Source organism: Nilaparvata lugens, chromosome 8, assembly GCF_014356525.2.
Source record: "Nilaparvata lugens isolate BPH chromosome 8, ASM1435652v1, whole genome shotgun sequence".
Classification (NCBI taxonomy): domain Eukaryota; kingdom Metazoa; phylum Arthropoda; class Insecta; order Hemiptera; family Delphacidae; genus Nilaparvata; species Nilaparvata lugens.
In genome coordinates, this window is record NC_052511.1 from 3,467,880 (window position 1) to 3,486,617 (window position 18,738).

At 34.7% G+C, this 18,738-nt stretch overlaps 1 protein-coding gene across 1 annotated transcript in view; it reads right to left on the bottom strand.

The window, feature by feature from the left end:
• The window catches only part of LOC111051954 (cytoplasmic polyadenylation element-binding protein 3), a gene marked incomplete in the record, with an annotated part of 134,648 nt that overhangs the window by 11,928 nt on the left and 103,982 nt on the right, over positions 1-18,738 (bottom strand). Inside the window, 6 exon segments of the mRNA XM_039433752.1 lie at positions 549-714; positions 3,804-3,857; positions 6,019-6,114; positions 11,916-12,128; positions 15,249-15,331; positions 16,548-16,779. Coding sequence (XP_039289686.1) covers positions 549-714; positions 3,804-3,857; positions 6,019-6,114; positions 11,916-12,128; positions 15,249-15,331; positions 16,548-16,779 — 844 coding nt within the window.

The following is an 18,738-nucleotide window of genomic DNA, read 5'->3' on the forward strand; positions in this document are numbered from 1 at the left end:
TATTGTAAATATAATATTAAAATAAATCCACTATCAAACTTACAAAATGATTGAAAATCTGGAATCAAATATTAATTCATGAATTTAGTTTAGATTACAAATCACAGGGTTCATAATTGATTTTGATTTTATTCAATGACATAGAAAGGGAATGTTTTCAAAAATAATCGAAAGTACTGTGTCGCAAAGTAATTGAAAGCTACAATCTATTTTCTCCATCAAACCAATTAATTTTTGGAAATAAGGCAGCAGAAATGCCTTTATAGTATAACTGTTATTTTTACAACAACAAGAGACAATAAACACTATTTCGCGTTTTTGATGTAACATTCCTATCCTTCAAAATGTGGCCTAATTGAAAAATTAAATTAGGTAAAACTCCGCCACGGGCGCTTCCTATGTTTTTGAAAATTTCCTCTCCAGTTGAAAAATCTTCAGTTTTTGAAGATTAAATCTCCTCAACCATAGCGATTTGAGTATATACTCAATTTATCAGTGAGAAAATATATATTAATTGTATGTATTGTCTATGAATAAATAATTTATACCTGTGTAGATAACTCCCTGAAAGAGTTTATCAAAAACGTTGAAAAGGAACTCGGCATGCATGACTCCATGAAGTGCTCCGACAAAAACCGTGAACTTCGGATCGAACGTCGCCTGCGATGATTTTGTGTGACTGCTGTCGTTGGTCGCCCACGGGATCACCTGCACCTATCGACAAAATCCAAAAATTCAACAAATTTTCAAAAAACTATCAGAAATACATGCAGGACGACCACGGCACGGATTCACTTGCAACACACAAAAAAAACTTCAATCATCTTACATCAGGCATTACCCATCATCAAGACTATAGTGAAGAGAAAAGATAGCTTAAGAAAGATATCCCATAGTGTTGTGTGTATCGGGTTAATGATGAGTTGAGATGATACTGTATCATATTGTGTTGATACTGTATCATGTGAGGTGATACTGCGTATCATTCATAGAGATAACATCATAGAGAAAAAATAGCTCAAGGAGATATCCCATGGTATAGGTAGCTTATGCTTCAAATTTCAAGCCCAACTTTTTGTTAGCGTAGAGAAAAGATGGCATAAGAAGATATCCTATGGTATAATATATAGAGGTAGCTTATGTTCCAAATTTCTAGCCGAGTTTTTGTTAGCTTAGAGAAAAGATATCATAAGAATAAGATATCCTATATAGTGTATTGTAATAATAATAATCGCCTTTATTGGTCAAATATAAAACAATTTGTTACAATAATATTTCTATATAAGTATTACATTACTGGCATTCGCCCCATGGATAAGATCCGTCCGGGGGGAGAGGAGAAAGATAATTTTTTTCCCTTTTTTGAGTTGCAAAAAGTTAACAATGCTACATTAATTATATTTAAACGATATATATAGTGTATTGTATATCAAGTTGAGATGATACTGTATCATATTGTGGTGATACTGTATTATGTGTGGTGATACTGTATCATTTTGTGATGATACTGTATCATTTATGGAGATACCATAGAGAGAAGATGGCATAAGAAAATATCCCATGATATAGGCAGTTCATGTTCCAAATTTCAAGCCAAATTTTTGTTAGAATGGAGAAAATATAGCATAAGAAGATATCCCAAGGTTTTGTATCAAGTTGAGATGCTACTGCATCATATTGTGTTGATACTGTATTATGTGTGGTAATACTGTATCATTTTGTGGTGATATGTATCACTCATGGTGATGCAATAGAGAAAAGATAGCATAAGAAGATATCCCATGGTGGTGTGCATCATGTTGAGATGATACTGTATCATGTGTGATGATACTGTATCATTTCGTGGTGATATGGTGATACTGTATCATTTTGTGGTCATACTGTATCATTCATGGTGATGCAATAGAGAAAAGATAGCATAAGAAGATATCCCATGGTGTTGTGCATTATGTTGAGATGATACTGTATCATGTGTGATGATACTGTATCATTTCGTGGTGATACTGTATCATTTTGTGGTGATACTGTATCATTCATGGTGATGCAATAGAGAAAAGATAGCATAAGAAGATATCCCATGGTGTTGTGCATCATGTTGAGATGATACTGCATCATATTGTGTTGATACTGTATCATTTCGTGGTGATACTGTATCATTCATGGAGATACCATGGAGAAAAGATAGCATAAGAAGATATATCCCATGATATAGGTAGTTTATGATCCAAATTTCAAGCCGATTTTATGTTAGCATAGAGGAAATATAGCATAAGAAGAAATCCTATGATATAGATAGTTTATGTTCCAAATTTCGAGCCGTTTTTTTTTGTTAACTCAAGCTGATTACTGTCGACCACTGTCTATTATTGATGATTATTTTTGTTGGGGTGAGAGTGTAAGAACAGCACAGTATGAGAGACTACCAGCGTCACATAGCTTCACCAAAAACAACTACTTGGACTATCGGCTTCAGTTGACGTTAAAATTTGGACATAAACTCTCTATAGTGGGGTCCACGTTATAATGACAGTGGATAAAGATAGAAGAATAGCGATGCCGATTCTCTGCATTAATTAATTATATTTCTACACTGTCAAAAACATAATTGTCATCGTTGTGGACCTAGAAAAGGATAGTACCACCGGCTTTGTTGAATGATAGACAAGGATAGCAAAACCAAAGTTGATCAAATACTGTCATTATAACGTGGACTTCACTATATACCTTTGGAATATCTTCTCATGCTAACTTTCCTCTATGGTATGAGGTAGAAGAAAGGAAAGCGTAGAAATTTTGATACATGCAACATTTTCAACACTCTCAGACATATACCTTCTCTGATACACTCCACCTTCGCCGCTCCACTAATAATAAAAATGTCCTCACCCTTATGAAGTAACTTATGTTGCCTTAAAGCTGACGGTAGATTGAAGTTGTGATGGTAGATGGTAGGGTGAAAGTTATGAGGTAGACGAAAGCGTATAAATTTTGAATGTGCTCAAGTATAGGTATCACTTAAGTACCTAACAGGAAAATCGCCAAAATACCGGGTGTCTATAAATGAATATCGGGGTTTTAACGCTTTATAAGATTTATTACATTATACTTACAGTTATAAATGATATGTCAAATGAAAGAGCAACTCAGACAGTTTTACATACAAGCTTACAAGTGTTCTATGTGAGCACCATTTGACACACGGCACACATCAAGTCTATAGCCGAGTTCTTCCCAAACGTTGAGTAGTGTGTGTCTTCTGTAATTGTTGCAACAGCTGCTTCAATCCTCTTTCGTAATTCAAGGAGGTCAGCTAGTAACGGAGACACATACACACGATCCTTGATGAAACCCCAAAGGTAAAAATCGAATGGCGTTAGGTCGAGTGACCGTGGAGGCCACGCATAGCAAGCTACAGATTCAGTCTTTGCAAACTGTAAACCACAAAACTCTATCTCTTTACTAGTCGCCATCTTTGCTATACCGCATTCTAGCGGATCGCCGCGGAAACATTTCACGCACATGCGCACTGGTGCCAACAAACAAAAACTGTTTGAGTTGCTCTTTCATTTGACATATCATTTATAACTGTAAGTATAATGTAATAAATCTTATAAAGCGTTAAAACCCCGATATTCATTTATAGACTATATATTTATAGACTAAATATATTCATATTTAGACATTTATATCTGCAATATATTCCCGATATACATGCAAAGCATCCTTGGAATCATTTGTTCCCAACGAAACAAAATGCAAACTCAACAAAACCAAATGCAAACTCAAAAAAAATGCGACCTTGCCTTATCGGAATATCTGTATCCGAGGTTCTCTAACGGCCAGGCAATCACTTGGGTCTAACAGAAAAAAATTAGGAAAAATACATAAAAGATCAGGAAAATACTTAACAAATTGAGAAAAATATGAAGCAAATAGGAAGAAATTGGGAAAAATACATAGCAAATTGAGAAAAATATGAAACAAATGGGGGAAAAAACATAAAAATTGGGAAAAATACATAGCAAATTGAGGAAAATATTAAACAAATAGGAAAAAACATAAAAAATCGGGGAAACTTTACAAATAAGGAAAACATACATAGCAAATGAGCAGGAATAACTAACTAGGAAAATAAATATAAATCATGGAAAACACATAACAAATTAGCAAAAATTAGAATGAATATTATCGCAAATAAATATCTATGAAACATGTGATATCTGTGTCTCTTGTGTCGAACAACAATAACTAGAAACTGAATATTGAATTATAGATCTCAAATTATTCGAGAAACAAATGTCTGGTTTCAAGGGAAACTAATGGAAAAATTCAATACTCAAGGTAACAACAGTTAAAAAACGGTATTAAAAAAAAGTTAATCCACTTTTTTCCATGTATTTCACACGACATGCAGTCAAATATTCAAGTGAATAATAAAATTATTTTATTTACTGACTGCAGTACGTTGAAAATGATCTCGAGACTGTCGAAAGTAGCCTACTACATTCATTAAGTGAAAGAATTTTATTATTTACTTTAATATTTGACTGCATGAAATACATAAAAAGTGTGTTAATTACATCGCAGCTCGGAATGGATCAAGAAACCATCATCTTTAAAAGTTAATGTCATAAAAATCAATGGAAAGTGAAACTAAAGGGATGAAAAGTTTGAATAATTTATTTTTGAATGAAATTTCTTCAAACAGTAGGTTTATTTTAAGATGGATTCTCACATAACAGTGAGAATGAACAGTGAAAATTTAATTCCCATAAGTTCAAATGGTATTATTCACGCTCACTTGGCCGGGCTGAGTGAATAGTCCAATTATAACTCATGGGAATTATATTTTCACTGATACTGTCACTGTTATGTGCGTATCCAGCTTGAAGAATTAAGGAAGCAGAAAATTAATCAAAAGTAAATAATTGAAAAACAAACGGCGCATGAAAGTAAAACAGAAAATTTTAAGCAGTGGGTGTAGAGATTTAAATATAATCTTTAATTGAGCTGTGTTAGAAAACCAGTAAAACGTAAAATGGGAGTGCCGGTTGCACAAAAGCCGGTTAAATTTTAACTAGTGATTAATTCACGAGAACCAATCAGAGGAGCCTTCCTATAAAAAAGGTTAAAATATAACCGGCTTTTGTGCAACCAACACTATATGTTGTATTTTTTCTATTAATGCGATATAATCTATATATATAAAAGCGAAATGGCACTCACTCACTGACTGACTGACTGACTGACTCACTCACTCGCAGAACTAAAAATCTACCGGACCAAAAACGTTCAAATTTGGTAGGTATGTTCAGTTGGCCCTTTAGAAGCGCACTAAGAAATCTTTTGGCAATATTTTAACTCTAAGGGTTGTTTTTAAGCGTTTAAAGTTCGTCTTTTAGCATGTATATTCTTCTTCTCCCAATCTCTTAATTATAATTGAGATTTCCATATCATATGTTACTATAGAACTATAATCTAGATAGAGTACCTCTTCGAAACAGTTGTTAACTGGCAACAAAATTAATAATTTTGTCAGGTTGGCATTAAGTTGAGTTGACTTTGTTAGGTTGGCACCAAGTTGAAGATTGAAATGCATTTATCGCGGAAAAATTGATTGGGCACTGCTACTTCAATCCTGGAAATATTATATTACTAGCCGTCAGGCTCGCTTCGCTCGCCATATCCGTTTAGCCAGACGTTTAGTCTGGACCCCCGACTGGATTGTCCTAACATATGATAAAAATTATCAAATGAAAAATGCTCCCATTCTTGGACGATCCAGTCGGGGGTCCAGGGGGCGGAGCCCCCTTTCTAGACGGATATGGCGAGCGAAGCGAGCCTGACGGCTAGTAATATATAAAATGACTGTAACAAATGTACTGTGGTTCTCGTGGAATTAATCACTAGTTAAAATTTAACCGGCTTCAGTGCAACCGGCACCATAAGCTATGTTGTATTTTTTCTATTGATGTGATATAATAATATATAAATGACTGTAACAAATAATGTACTGACCATCTTATTTTTGTACTTCTTCGATGATACGGGATAGAACAGCGTATCCGGTCCTTTGTTCAAGTCCTGACTGCACGCTGATAGTAATGCTTTCACCTAAAAAGCATACAAATAAACATTTTAAATCAACCACAAAATATGCAAATAAACATTGTGAATCAACCACAAAATATGCAAATAAACATTGTGAATCAACCACAAAATATGCAAATAAACAATCGATTAGTATTGTTGAACAATAAATGAATACTGAAATGAAATAAAAACATTCTTTATAAGGCAGAGTTGGGAATTTCAAGTCCTCTATACAATAGGCCTACTCAACCTCGACCAGACTGCATGGTACATCCTCCATCCCAGACTGTTCGCAAAGACTGTAGCTACTGCATCAGTTATCCTGGTTTTTAGTAGGGATGGGTATCGAAAGACAAAACATCGATGTTTTGAACATCGATGTTCTATTCTCCTAAATATCGATAAGTGAAAAACATCGAACAGTAAACATCGATGTTTTGAACATCGATGTTTTATTCTCCTAAATATCGATAAGTGAAAAACATCGAACAGTAAACATCGATGTTTTAAACATCGACGTGTTGCCGTACATTTTACGGAAGATTATTATATCCTGAGTAACTCAGATAGTGAAATCAATTTCCTTTTTCATGTTCATGTAAAAGAAAGGGACAGAGCTTTTAAAAAGTAGTTAACAATAAAGGAATATTATTGATTGGCAACAACGAAACTGAAAGTTACCTAATAAATTGTTTGTAGTTGTAGGTAATCAGACTCTACGTTATCAACGGAGATTGATATTTAATCAAATATAAAAAAGAAAATCCAATAATCTAAAATATTGTTTTATATATTTGAATATTTGTTTAGTATAAGAGAAATTAAGACGGTATTATTCTTTTGTCCAAATGTCGAAATACTTAAAAATACAAAAAAAAAACTCCTAAAGCGACTACAATTTTATCTGGAGCTATTGTTTCAATATTTTAACTGTTACTAACTGGAATTACAACAATTTTAGACTTAGTATTCAAGTAAAAGTATTTCAAATAATTGAAGTCAGGTTGTGACTAGAAAGATACATCAACTCTATTATAGTTCACAAGATTTGTCATCTTCATAGTTGAGTCAGAAACCTCTCGGGATATCCTCGAAGATTCTGTCTTGGGATTTCATCCTAAGCTAAATTTTAGCAATCTTTGTTACTCATAATCGTATTCATTCAATACCTGATAGTTTTATTTAGGAAATGAGAATGAATAGAGGTGTTTTTTTATGGCTATCTACACTCCATACTATACGAGGACCTCTACTCCAGAGCTAGATTAATAATTATTGGTATTAAACGTATGTTGAGGAAAGCACTTGTAATAAGAAAAACTCTTTCTTCCTAAGAAACAAAAAATCCGACCTCTTATTCAACTCTAAATGGGTATCTAACCTTGACAATGGCCACATTTATGTAAATCTTCAAGAGTATCCAACAGTCTCACATAAAAATACAGAGAGCCTGATTGAAAAATTCCTTTTTGTTGGGAAAAACATCGAATGACCGATGTCTAGGTAAAACCATCGATAAGTGAAAAACATCGAACAGTAAACATCGATGTTTGATGTTGAAACATCGATGTTTCTAAACATCGATGTATCGATACCCATCCCTAGTTTTTAGCTCCTCAATATCAAGTGCTAAGGAAGGAACATAAACACGATCTTTAACGTATCCTCACAGGAAAAAAATCACACAATGTTATGTCAGGAGACCGTGGAGGCCAGCAATGCATAGCCTTGCAGTCCTGTGCGCTCTATCCAACGTTGAGGCAGGCTGGTGTTGAGGAAATGGCGTACATCTTTGTGCCATCAAAAGGAAGGCACATAGAACACTTATACACATCATCATAAACTTGATACTTCTGTGAGTAATTTGATGTAAAATTTGTTTGTGTGCACCATTTTTTAAAATAAATATAACTGTTTATATTATGGCTCAACTACTGACATCTTGTTTAAATGTCAAAAGAAAGCAGTGAGAATAATTTGCCACAAGGCACTTCCTACTCCATGCAAATCATTATTTATTGAACTCGGACTATCAACACTGCCATCTTTGTATGTATTGTCAAGCTTGATTTCAGTGAAGGTTTTTTCAGTTACCTTGCTGTCAGCTGAAAATTACAAATTGATATTAGATTGTACTACATTCGAGGAAAGTATCTCCATCCTTGAAGGCATATTTATCAAGAAGAAAAGCGAAATCTTTACAAGGTACCTTCTCTCTATAAGAAAACAAAAACAAGGTGAGTCCATCGATAAGTTTTTCCTAAAACTGAAAGAACTCAGCCTAGAATGTAATTTTACAGCGATCTCTGCTACAGAGAATCGAGAGGAGCACATAAAAGAAGCATTGATTGCACGTTTATATTCATCCGAAATCCGCCAACGAATTTTAGAAAGCCCAGATATGTCTCTGCATGAAATTCTTAATCGTGCAAGAGCTTTTGAGTCTGCAAAAGATCAATCACAATGCTACAATAAATCTAATCCTCCATTTGAGCTTAATGCTTGCAATGATACAGAAAATGCATCAAATCTAATTCCTAATCAAAAAAACACTTCAGACTCCTCATTATCAGCTGTTAGTATTAGTGGACAAGCATGCTTTTTTTGTGGCAACAAAAAACATTCTCGACTATTTTGCCCAGCTAAAAACGAATTCTGCAAGAAATGTGGTAAGATGGGACACTTTGCTCGGGTATGTAACTCAAAATCTTCCGTATTAGAGAAAAAAAGAGAGTTTAGTAATTCGATATTACTAACACCTTCAGTGCAAGCCGAAAAATGTCTTTCAAAGGTTATTATTCCTATTACCATAAACGGAACTGAAAGTCAAGCACTGATCGATACTGGAGCAACTGGCAACTTTATTGACGATACCTATGCAAAAAAACTGAATTTAGAAGTTATACCAGAGATAGGAAAAGTAACTTTAGGCTCAAAACGCTTCACACCACAAATCCGAGGCAAAGTTAATGTGAATTTAACAGTTCAGGAAGAAAGTTATACAAACACAACCTTAATGCTTATGCAAGACCTCTGTGAAAATATTATTCTTGGGCACGAATTTATGAACAATTTCTCCAGTATAGAAATACCATTTGGAGGTAATAAGCCACCTCTTACTATTTGCGGAATAACTCAAGCAAAAATTCCTCCTTGCTCCCTTTTTCAACATCTAAAACCCAATTGTCAACCAATTACAACCAAATCTCGCAAATTATCAAAAGATGATGAAGATTTTATTTCCAATGAAATTCAACAATTACTGGAAGATGGCATCATAGAAGAAAGCCACACACCTTGGCGTGCCCAAGCATTTGTTGTTAAACCCGATAACCGAAAAAAAAAGGATGGTTATAGATTATTCTAGAACTATAAACAAATTCACTGAATTGGACGCCTATCCCATTCCAAATATGGAAGATTTAGTTCGCAAAGTAGCTCAGTATTCCTGGTATAGTACTGTAGATCTGAAATCCGCATATCACCAAGTACCAATCTTACTTGAAGAAAGGCAATACACAGGATTTGAAGCATGTGGGAAACTTTATCAGTTCTGTCGTATTCCTTTTGGTGTCACTAATGGTGTTTCAGCTTTTCAAAGAGTAATTGATTCACTCATACAAAAAGAGAAATTATTTGATACCTATGCTTATTTAGATGAGGTCATAATTTGTGGAAATTCAAAAGAAGAACATGACACTAATCTTGAACGGTTTCTTGCAGCAGCTTCAAATAACTCACTTATTACTATAAACAAGGAGAAGAGTAAATTCTGTCAAAAGGAGATATGTTTCCTAGGATTTTTAGTTGGAAACAAATCATTACGTCCAGATCCTGAATGTCTTGAGCCTCTACTTAATATGCCCCCACCTCCTAATCTCAAAACTCTTCAGAGAACTGTGGGCCTCTTCGCACATTACTCTCGATGGATACAAAATTTTTCAAGTAAAATTCATGCCTTGGCACACTGTACACTCTTCCCTCTTCAAGGAAAGGCCCTTGCAGCTTTTGAAGATATTAAAAAAGAAGTAGCTGCAGCTGTAATACACATGTTTTTGATGAAGGAGGCATTCTCACTGTAGAGACTGGTGCCTCAGATTTCTGCATAGCAGCAACACTATCTTACTATGAACGTCCTGTTGCATACTTTTCACGAATGCTAAACGAAAGTGAAAAACGACACTCATCAGTTGAAAAAGAGGCATATGCCATTGTAGAATCTATTAGGAAGTGGCATCATTACTTATCTGGTCGTTTCTTTCAACTTATTACTGATCAAAAATCTGTTTCATTCATGTTCAGTAGCGCGGCAAGAGGCAAGGTGAAGAACGAAAAAATCATGAGGTGGCGCCTTGAGCTATCTCAATACACCTATGAGATCATTTACCGACCTGGAAAAGAGAACATAACTGCTGACGCTCTTTCTCGAGCATGTGTGATAATGGGATGTATCACATCAAAACAAGACTTGATAAAATATCATCAAGACCTCTGCCACCCCGGCATCACAAGATTTTTTCACTGGACTAAAGCTCATAACCTTCCATACTCGGTAGATGACATCAGAGAAGTCTGCATGGAATGCAAGATCTGCTCAGAGCTGAAGCCAAGATTCAACTGTTTCAAAGGAAAATTGATAAAAGCAACTCGGCCTTTTGAAAGGATCAACATTGACTTCAAAGGACCCCTGCCATCATCAACTAGAAACAAGTACATCCTCACTATTGTGGATGAATATTCGAGATTTCCCTTTGCCTATCCCTGTCGAGACATGTCATCAGAAACAGTAATTCAAAATCTCAATGACTTATTCACCACATACGGCTATCCTTCATACATACACACTGATAGAGGGACCAGTTTTCTATCAAAAGATGTCAAAGATTACTTAATGTCCAAGGGTGTAGCTACCAGTTCCACAAAACCTTACAACCCTCAAGGTAATGGACAGGTGGAACGCTACAATGGAATAATTTGGAAGACAATCCGTTTAGCCCTACGGTCCAGGAACATGGATACTTCTCACTGGGAAAAGGTACTCTTAGAATCACTAAGCAGCATTCGCTCGCTTCTCTGCACGACCATCAATTGCACACCTCACGAGCGAATGTTCATTCATCCTCGTAATCCCACATCTATGACAAACTTGCCATCCTGGCTGATCAACGCCAAGGAGGCATGGATGAAGACCTTTGTAAGACGCAGTAAGCATGATCCTGAAGTTGAAAAGGTAGAAATTATTTATTTGAACCCTCATGTCGCTCAAGTAAGACTTTTTGATGGAAGAGAAGTTTCTGTCAACATTTGTAGATTGGCCCCGGTAGGTTCCACTACTGGGAGGGAAGAATGATATGATAATCATATGTCATGAATCAGTTGTTTGAATTATTCTAAATCATCAGAAAGTTTGTTATTTTATCTCAGTTTATTTTAGTCAATAAAAGCCATTATTCTAGCTCTTCAATGGTCTCTATTTATTACACATGTCAATAAAACTTTATAACTCTTTGCCTGAAAATATCAAAAGAACGAGCTTTAATAGTTACTGTAAATATTTAAAAAAATTACTGGTCAATGAATGTTTATATAAAGTTGAAGATTTCTTTGTAATAGCGATGTTTGAACGGTTGTTTTCGTGTTATTGATGACGTTGTTGTAATATTTTAATGTTGTGTGACAATAAATGATTTGATTTGATTAATTTATAATTGGGTCATTCTTTTTGGAACACCCGGTAGGTACGGTACTATTCAAAAATTAATTTGGGAAAACCCCGTGTAGGGTTGATTAATAATTGAATAATAGTTAATTAAATAATTGACCTGCGCATCAGCTTCAAAAATCACATAGACGTATCCTTTCTTGTGACCATCCTTCCTGTCAGCCACCAAGCTCAGCGCCTGGCTCTGATCTTGCAGCGAGGCTCCCCTGCCAGTCTGACTGCTAGGCCACTGCACACTCACACGCCCAAACGGGCTCAGGTCCTCAATCAGATTCTCTTCGGTGATGTCCCAAGGCACGCCGCCCAAAAACACCTTCAAAAACAACGGGAAATGTCATGAAAAATGTGAAAATTATGAAAGAAAGTATGTCATAAAATGTCAAAAGTATTAGTGACAAGTGTAGCTTATTTGTTTCAAAGAAAAAAGAAGAAAACGATTGAAATCCTGAAAGAGGTTATCTTCGGTTATGTCCCACGGCACGCCGCCCAAAAACACCTACAAGAACAATGGAAAATGTCATGAAAAATGCCAAAAGAATGAGTGAAAGTATGTCAAAAGTTGTCGAAAGTATTAGTGACAAGTGTAGCCCATTTGTTTCAAAAATGTAAAAGTTGAAGATTGAAAGTTCTCTTTGGTTTAAGACACGCCGCCCAAAAACGCATTAAAAAACAAATGAATTTGTCATGGAGAATGGCAAGAGTTTGAGTGAAAGTATGTCATAAAAAATGTCAAAAGTATGGTTGAAAAGGGTAGCCTATTTGTCTAGAAAAATGTGGAAGAAAAAGATTGAAATCCTGAATGAGGCTCTCTTTGGTGATGTAACAAGGCACGCCGCTCAAAAAGATCTTAAAAATCAATGGAATTTGTCATTGAAAATGGCAAAAGTATGGTTGAAAGGTGTAGCCTATTTGTTTCAAAAAATGTAAAACGAAAAGATTGAAATCCTGAAAGAGGTTCTCTTCGGTTATGTCACAAGGCACACCGCCCAAAAACACCTAAGGAAACAACAGAAATATTGTCATGAAAAATGTGAAAAGTATGATTAAAAACTCGAGTGAGCAGCATAGCCTATTTGTTTCAAAAAGATTGAGATCCATTAACAGGTTTCCTTAGACCTATGCACCAATATGGCACGCCGCACAAAAATAACAGAATATGCAATGAAAAATGTCAAAAGCATATCAAACATACAAGTAAAAACTTTAAGTGCAGCCTATTCTATTTGAAAAAGCCCAGAAAAAACAGATTTCCTTATTCATGTACCACGGCACACCACCGAAAAAACATACATAATAATGCCAGAAAGATTCAAGCTTGATTCCCACACAATAGTGACAGTGAACAGTGAAAAAATAATTCCTCTAAGTTCTAATTGGAGTATTCACACCGACCCTGGCCGAACGAATATGAATAATTCCATTAGAACTTATGGGAACTATATTTACACTGTTACTGTTGTGTGTGAATACCTTAGACCAGTTATAGAATAGACACGCCCCCTACTGGAAGTCGACGAAGCCAACATCTACTGCCAAATCGCCCCATCGTGACGTCAGCATCGTACAGAAAACTACAGTCGAACAAATGTAAACAATCTCTACAGAGAAGTTTTCTATCATCATCATCATCATCATGAATATTATGCTTTCAAAATCTTCTTATCACAAATTTGTAGCTGTATTCACCTTAGACGAGTTATAGAATAGACACACCCCCTACTGAAAGTCGACGAAGCCAACATCTACTGCCATATCGCCCCATCGTGACCTCAGCATCAACTACAGGCGAACAAAAATGTAAACAAACTACAGAAAAGTTTTCTATCCGATGCTGACGTCACGATGAGGCAATATGGCATTAGATGTTGGCTTCCTCGACTTTCAGTAGGGGGTGTGTCTATTTTATAACTCGTCTAAGGTGAATACAGCTACAATTTGTGATAAGAAGATTTTGAAAGCATAATATTCATAATGATGATTCATGAGAACAAAAAATACATCAGGTCATCGTGTCAATACATGTATTGAAATGTCTAATTTTATTAGTACTGTGATTGATGCTATTGACAAAGGGGAAAAGGTTGTCGGCGCCTTTTTAGACTTAAGTCGTGCGTTTGACAGTGTGTGTCACAATACTCTGTTGAAAAAATTAGAGTCTATGGGAGTGCATGGTAAGGAGCTGAATTGGTTTTCATCTTTCTTGAAAGGCAGACAGCAGTTCGTTCAAATAGAGCATTTAGAAGAGTCTCAAAGATATAAATATAAAAATATCTATTGCTCCGACCTAAGAAGCTTGAAGTATGGAGTTCCCCAAGGATCTATCTTAGGTCCTTTACTATTCCTGTGTTATGTTACAGGTATGCCTAGGATGGTCCAAGATAGAGCGTCTGTCTGTCTATATGCCGATGATGCAAATATAATATTCTCTGGTAGATCGGTTCAGGATGTAGAAATCTCATCTGCTATTGGGATAGCCTCTATTAATAATTATTTGAATTGCTATAATCTTATTTGAACTCAAGTAAATCAATAGTTATCCCATTTATGACAAAGCAGAATAGGAACCAAAATCTATATCCTAGGGTGACATTGAATAATGAAATTATAGCAACAAAAGAGAGTACAAAGTTTTTGGGATTATTAGTGGACTGTAATCTTACATGGGATAGTCATGTTGCCATGTTATGAAAAAGATTTCCACAGGTCTCTATGCTCTAAGGCAGATGTCCAATGTTTGTGGTGTCCAGACATTGAAGTCGGTATACCATGCTGTGATTCATTCACATTTGGCGTATGGACTTTGTATCTATGGCGGTACAACCAAAAAGAATTTGGACAAGATACTCAAGCAGCAAAAGAGAGCTATCAGAATAATCCTCAAGCTTGAAAGATGTGATTCAGTATGATTGTTTTTCTCGCAGCTTGGGATTATGACAGTGTATGGGCAGTATATATATGATGTCATCATGTTTTTTAGAAAGACAAATACTGAAATAAGAAACCAGACTCACAGCTACTTTACCCGTTATGGCAGAATAGTTGAAAGACATAGATTATACCTATTCGAGAGGAAAACCGTTTTTAAGGGAAGATCATTTTTTTCAAAATTGCCAAACGATTTGAAAATTTTAGAAGATGTTAAAAGGTTTGGTATTGAGTTAAAGGAATATTTGGTAAGATTATCCCTGTACTCGTTACAGGAGTTTTTATAATATTTTATGTGTATGACATTTATTTGTAATTAGTATTTAGGCTATATTCCTTAGTATTCTGTGACACTATTCATATGTATTTTTACATGTTTATGAATAAAGATTTTTTCAATTCAATTCAATTCAATTCAATGTCTCGAAAGTCATCACATTGTACTAGTATTTGTGACTAAATTTAATCCATTCATTAGAGAAAACAGGTAAGATATTTTATCAATTACCTTGACAGAATAGGTCGGATTGTTGTACTCGCGGATCGGGAAGTCACCATCATAACACGGGCAATCGATCTGCCTAATTGAAGCTGAAAATAAAATAAATGTCATACATTAGTTTACAAGCATTATAAATAATACCGGTACCCACATTCAAATTTATTCTATAAGAACTCTAAAGCTTGAAATTACGAGACTCACTTTGGTACCTATCTCAACTGCTAAATTAATATAAATCAAATCCACAGGTGGAAATTACTGATATATATCGCAATTATTCAAATGCTAATAAATTATTATTATTAAACAAAAATCCAAATTAAATGCTGTAATTCACCCCGAAGACTTCTGCTACTGCAAATAATTTATTGACAACAGGGTGAACAGCTAGTTGGAAATTCGACAAGCACTAGGTACTATTCAAAAATCATTTGTCAGCCCGGGAATCGAGCCCAGTACCTCTCAATTGCCGGTCAGGAATGCTTACCCTTACACCAAACTGACAATCTCTGGATAGCAGCGCTCACTTTATACGAAGCCATATAGCGGCCAGCCAGTCTACAGGTGGAAATTACTGAGATATTTAAATTTATTCAAATGCTAATAAATTAATCATTATTATTAAACGAAAATCCAAATTAAATGCTGTAATTCACCCCGAAGACTTCTGCTACTGCAAATATTGACAACAGGATAAACAGCTACCCTGTAACAATTTACCCTGTTGTCAATATTTGCAGTAGCAGAAGCCTTCGTTCGGGGTGAATTACAGCATTCAATTTAGATTTTCGTTTAATAATAATAAATCAAATCATCGTTTATTGTCAGAAAACATATAATATGTTGAGACAATCGTCATTAATAAATTACAAAGTTGAAGAAAAACTATCACAGTCAAACACTACTCCTACTACACACAACAATTTATACATAATTAAAATAACTTATCAAGTCTATACAAAAAATTCATTAACCGAATACAGGCATTTTATATATAGTAATTTTCTTCAGCATCCTCCTGTCCGCCTATATAATCAGTATATATGGATTTTTTGTCAATAATTTCCAAGTCTTATTTTATCAATCTCCTTCTATTAAATAGAAGGAGTTTAATAAAATAAATCTTTGGGGTTTTTATGATCCATAAAGTGTCCTACTAGATTCAATTGGTCCATGTCCTGATCCTAATCGCCCATTAAATCTAATAAGTGTTCTAGAAACCGAGCCATATTAAGTAAAAACACCACAAAACAAGTAAAAATTCAAAAATGGTAACATTTAAATGGTAAAATGGCGGCAACTCACCACTTCTATGATATCTGGCCGCTTCCTCAAACAGAGCCTGTTCATTGGCGGCAGCCATTGCGCCGTTGCCGTTGAAGGCTCCATTTCCGTTGAAAGATCCATTGCCGTTGAAGGATCCATTGCCGTTGAAAGATCCATTGAAGGCACTGCCACGACCGATGCTGTATCTGTCATTGGAGCTGCTGCCTCCGCTTGCAACACTATAGTTAAACTCAGTGCCGTTCGCATCCACCTGATTAATTCAATAAAAACATTAACATAAAAAGTTTTAGAATAACAAACATTGATATAACAACATAATAAGAAAGAGAAAATATTGCATGAGAAGATATCCCATGGTATAGAATTCTTAACATCGATAGACCTATCTATATAATAATAAGAGAGAGTAGCAGGGTCAAAACATGTCAACTTGTGGATTGCATACCGAAAAAACGGGAATGATTTAGATTTCCAAATTTTGCACATAGATTCTAAAAATATCAATCTCGTGCACCTTGAAGCCCAAATTTCAATTTTCCTTCTACATTTTTCAGAATTAATGTTCAAGTTTCAGAATATATTATAATATTGAAATGTGCATACCATATGTTAATAAAGAACTATAATCTAACTAGAGAGACAGATGGTTAAAATAGGTAACTAAATTAATACAATTTTGTCAGGTTGAAGTGGGTTTTTAAACAAGATTTGAGTTCTGTAACTTTATTATGTTATAGTACCAAGTTTAAGAACTTATCAATACTGTAATAAAGGAAAGAACTGGCTTATACATATATACGGGATAGGAAAATTATGTTTGACGCATCATCACGTCTAAACTAACTGGACTGAAATTTTGCACATCGATTTTTAATTAACCGAGGATGGTTCTAGGCTTTTTCAAACTCTTCAAGATTTCACACGGTCAAGTTTTAAAATAGATCCTTGCGGAGCACGGGTCATCTTCTAGTATTATAATATCTTTCCACTTTTCAAATTATAATTTCTGAAAAATCAAGTAGTTTCTTAATAATAATTATGTCTTCATGAAGATATGGCATAAGAAGATATCAATTTTAAAATTCTCAAGACCTACATATTACCACTTTTTGATTGGTTATTTCTTAACAACCATGTAGCTTCAAATAATTTTTCAGTTTCTTCAATTAAATTATTTCAGAGAATCATTGATGAGGATAGGCCTATTATTGATAACGCTGGCGCTGGCACTCAACTATTAAATCAATGTTTTATATGAAAATATAATTTTGAATAATACATTATTATTCACACGAAAATTATCAAAAACTTGATGGGTTTTTTTTTTCAAGGCTCTGGTAGCATACATCATTGAAAAAAGATAGCATACGAGGATATCCCATGGTATTGGGCGTTTATGTTCCATATTTCACTGCTAACTCAAGCCGATAGTCCTAGTAGTTTTTTCGTGGAGCTATGTGACGCTGGTAGTCTCTGGTACTGTGCCGTTCTTACTCTCTCTCTCACGGCCAAACCAGTAGGTAGTCGACTTGAGTTAACAAAACATCAGCTTGCAATTTGGAACACATGTTGTGCATTTCTAGAATTAAATAAATATAAATAAGAAGGTCCAAGTGAGTTTTTGGCTATATAAATGTCAATATCAATATACTCTCCAATATAATTAAAATTATTGAGGTTTCAGGCGTTTCTTCGTCGGCTTTTTAACAAGATAACTAAATTTACAATAATTGTTATAACTTATCAATTATTAGGGAGGATCTCTTGAACCAGAAATGTGAAGTTCGTGGCATACAAATAACCATTTGGACTTCATTACCATTACAGTTTGAAAAGGAATATAGTACAAGTTAAGCTTAGTTTTTTCAATTTTGTTTTCCATCGAGATCTGCTTACTATTGAATCACAATTTTGTTATTAAATAAAACGACTAACAGTCAAATTTCTTCAATAAATGAATTTATTTACTTACCCTGTGACTGGCAGTACAACCAAATCAAATAAAATGTTTTTATTGTCGTTCACAATTATACACGTATTGACAAAGTCATGAAAACGGAGCATAGTCCTTAGTCTAAAGCCGAGGTAAATAAAAACATAATATATATAGAATTTAAACATTGAAAAAAATACAATAAAAATAACACCAGGACAGACAATAAAATTTGAAACTGAATAACAGAATTGATTGAAACAACACTTCAGCACT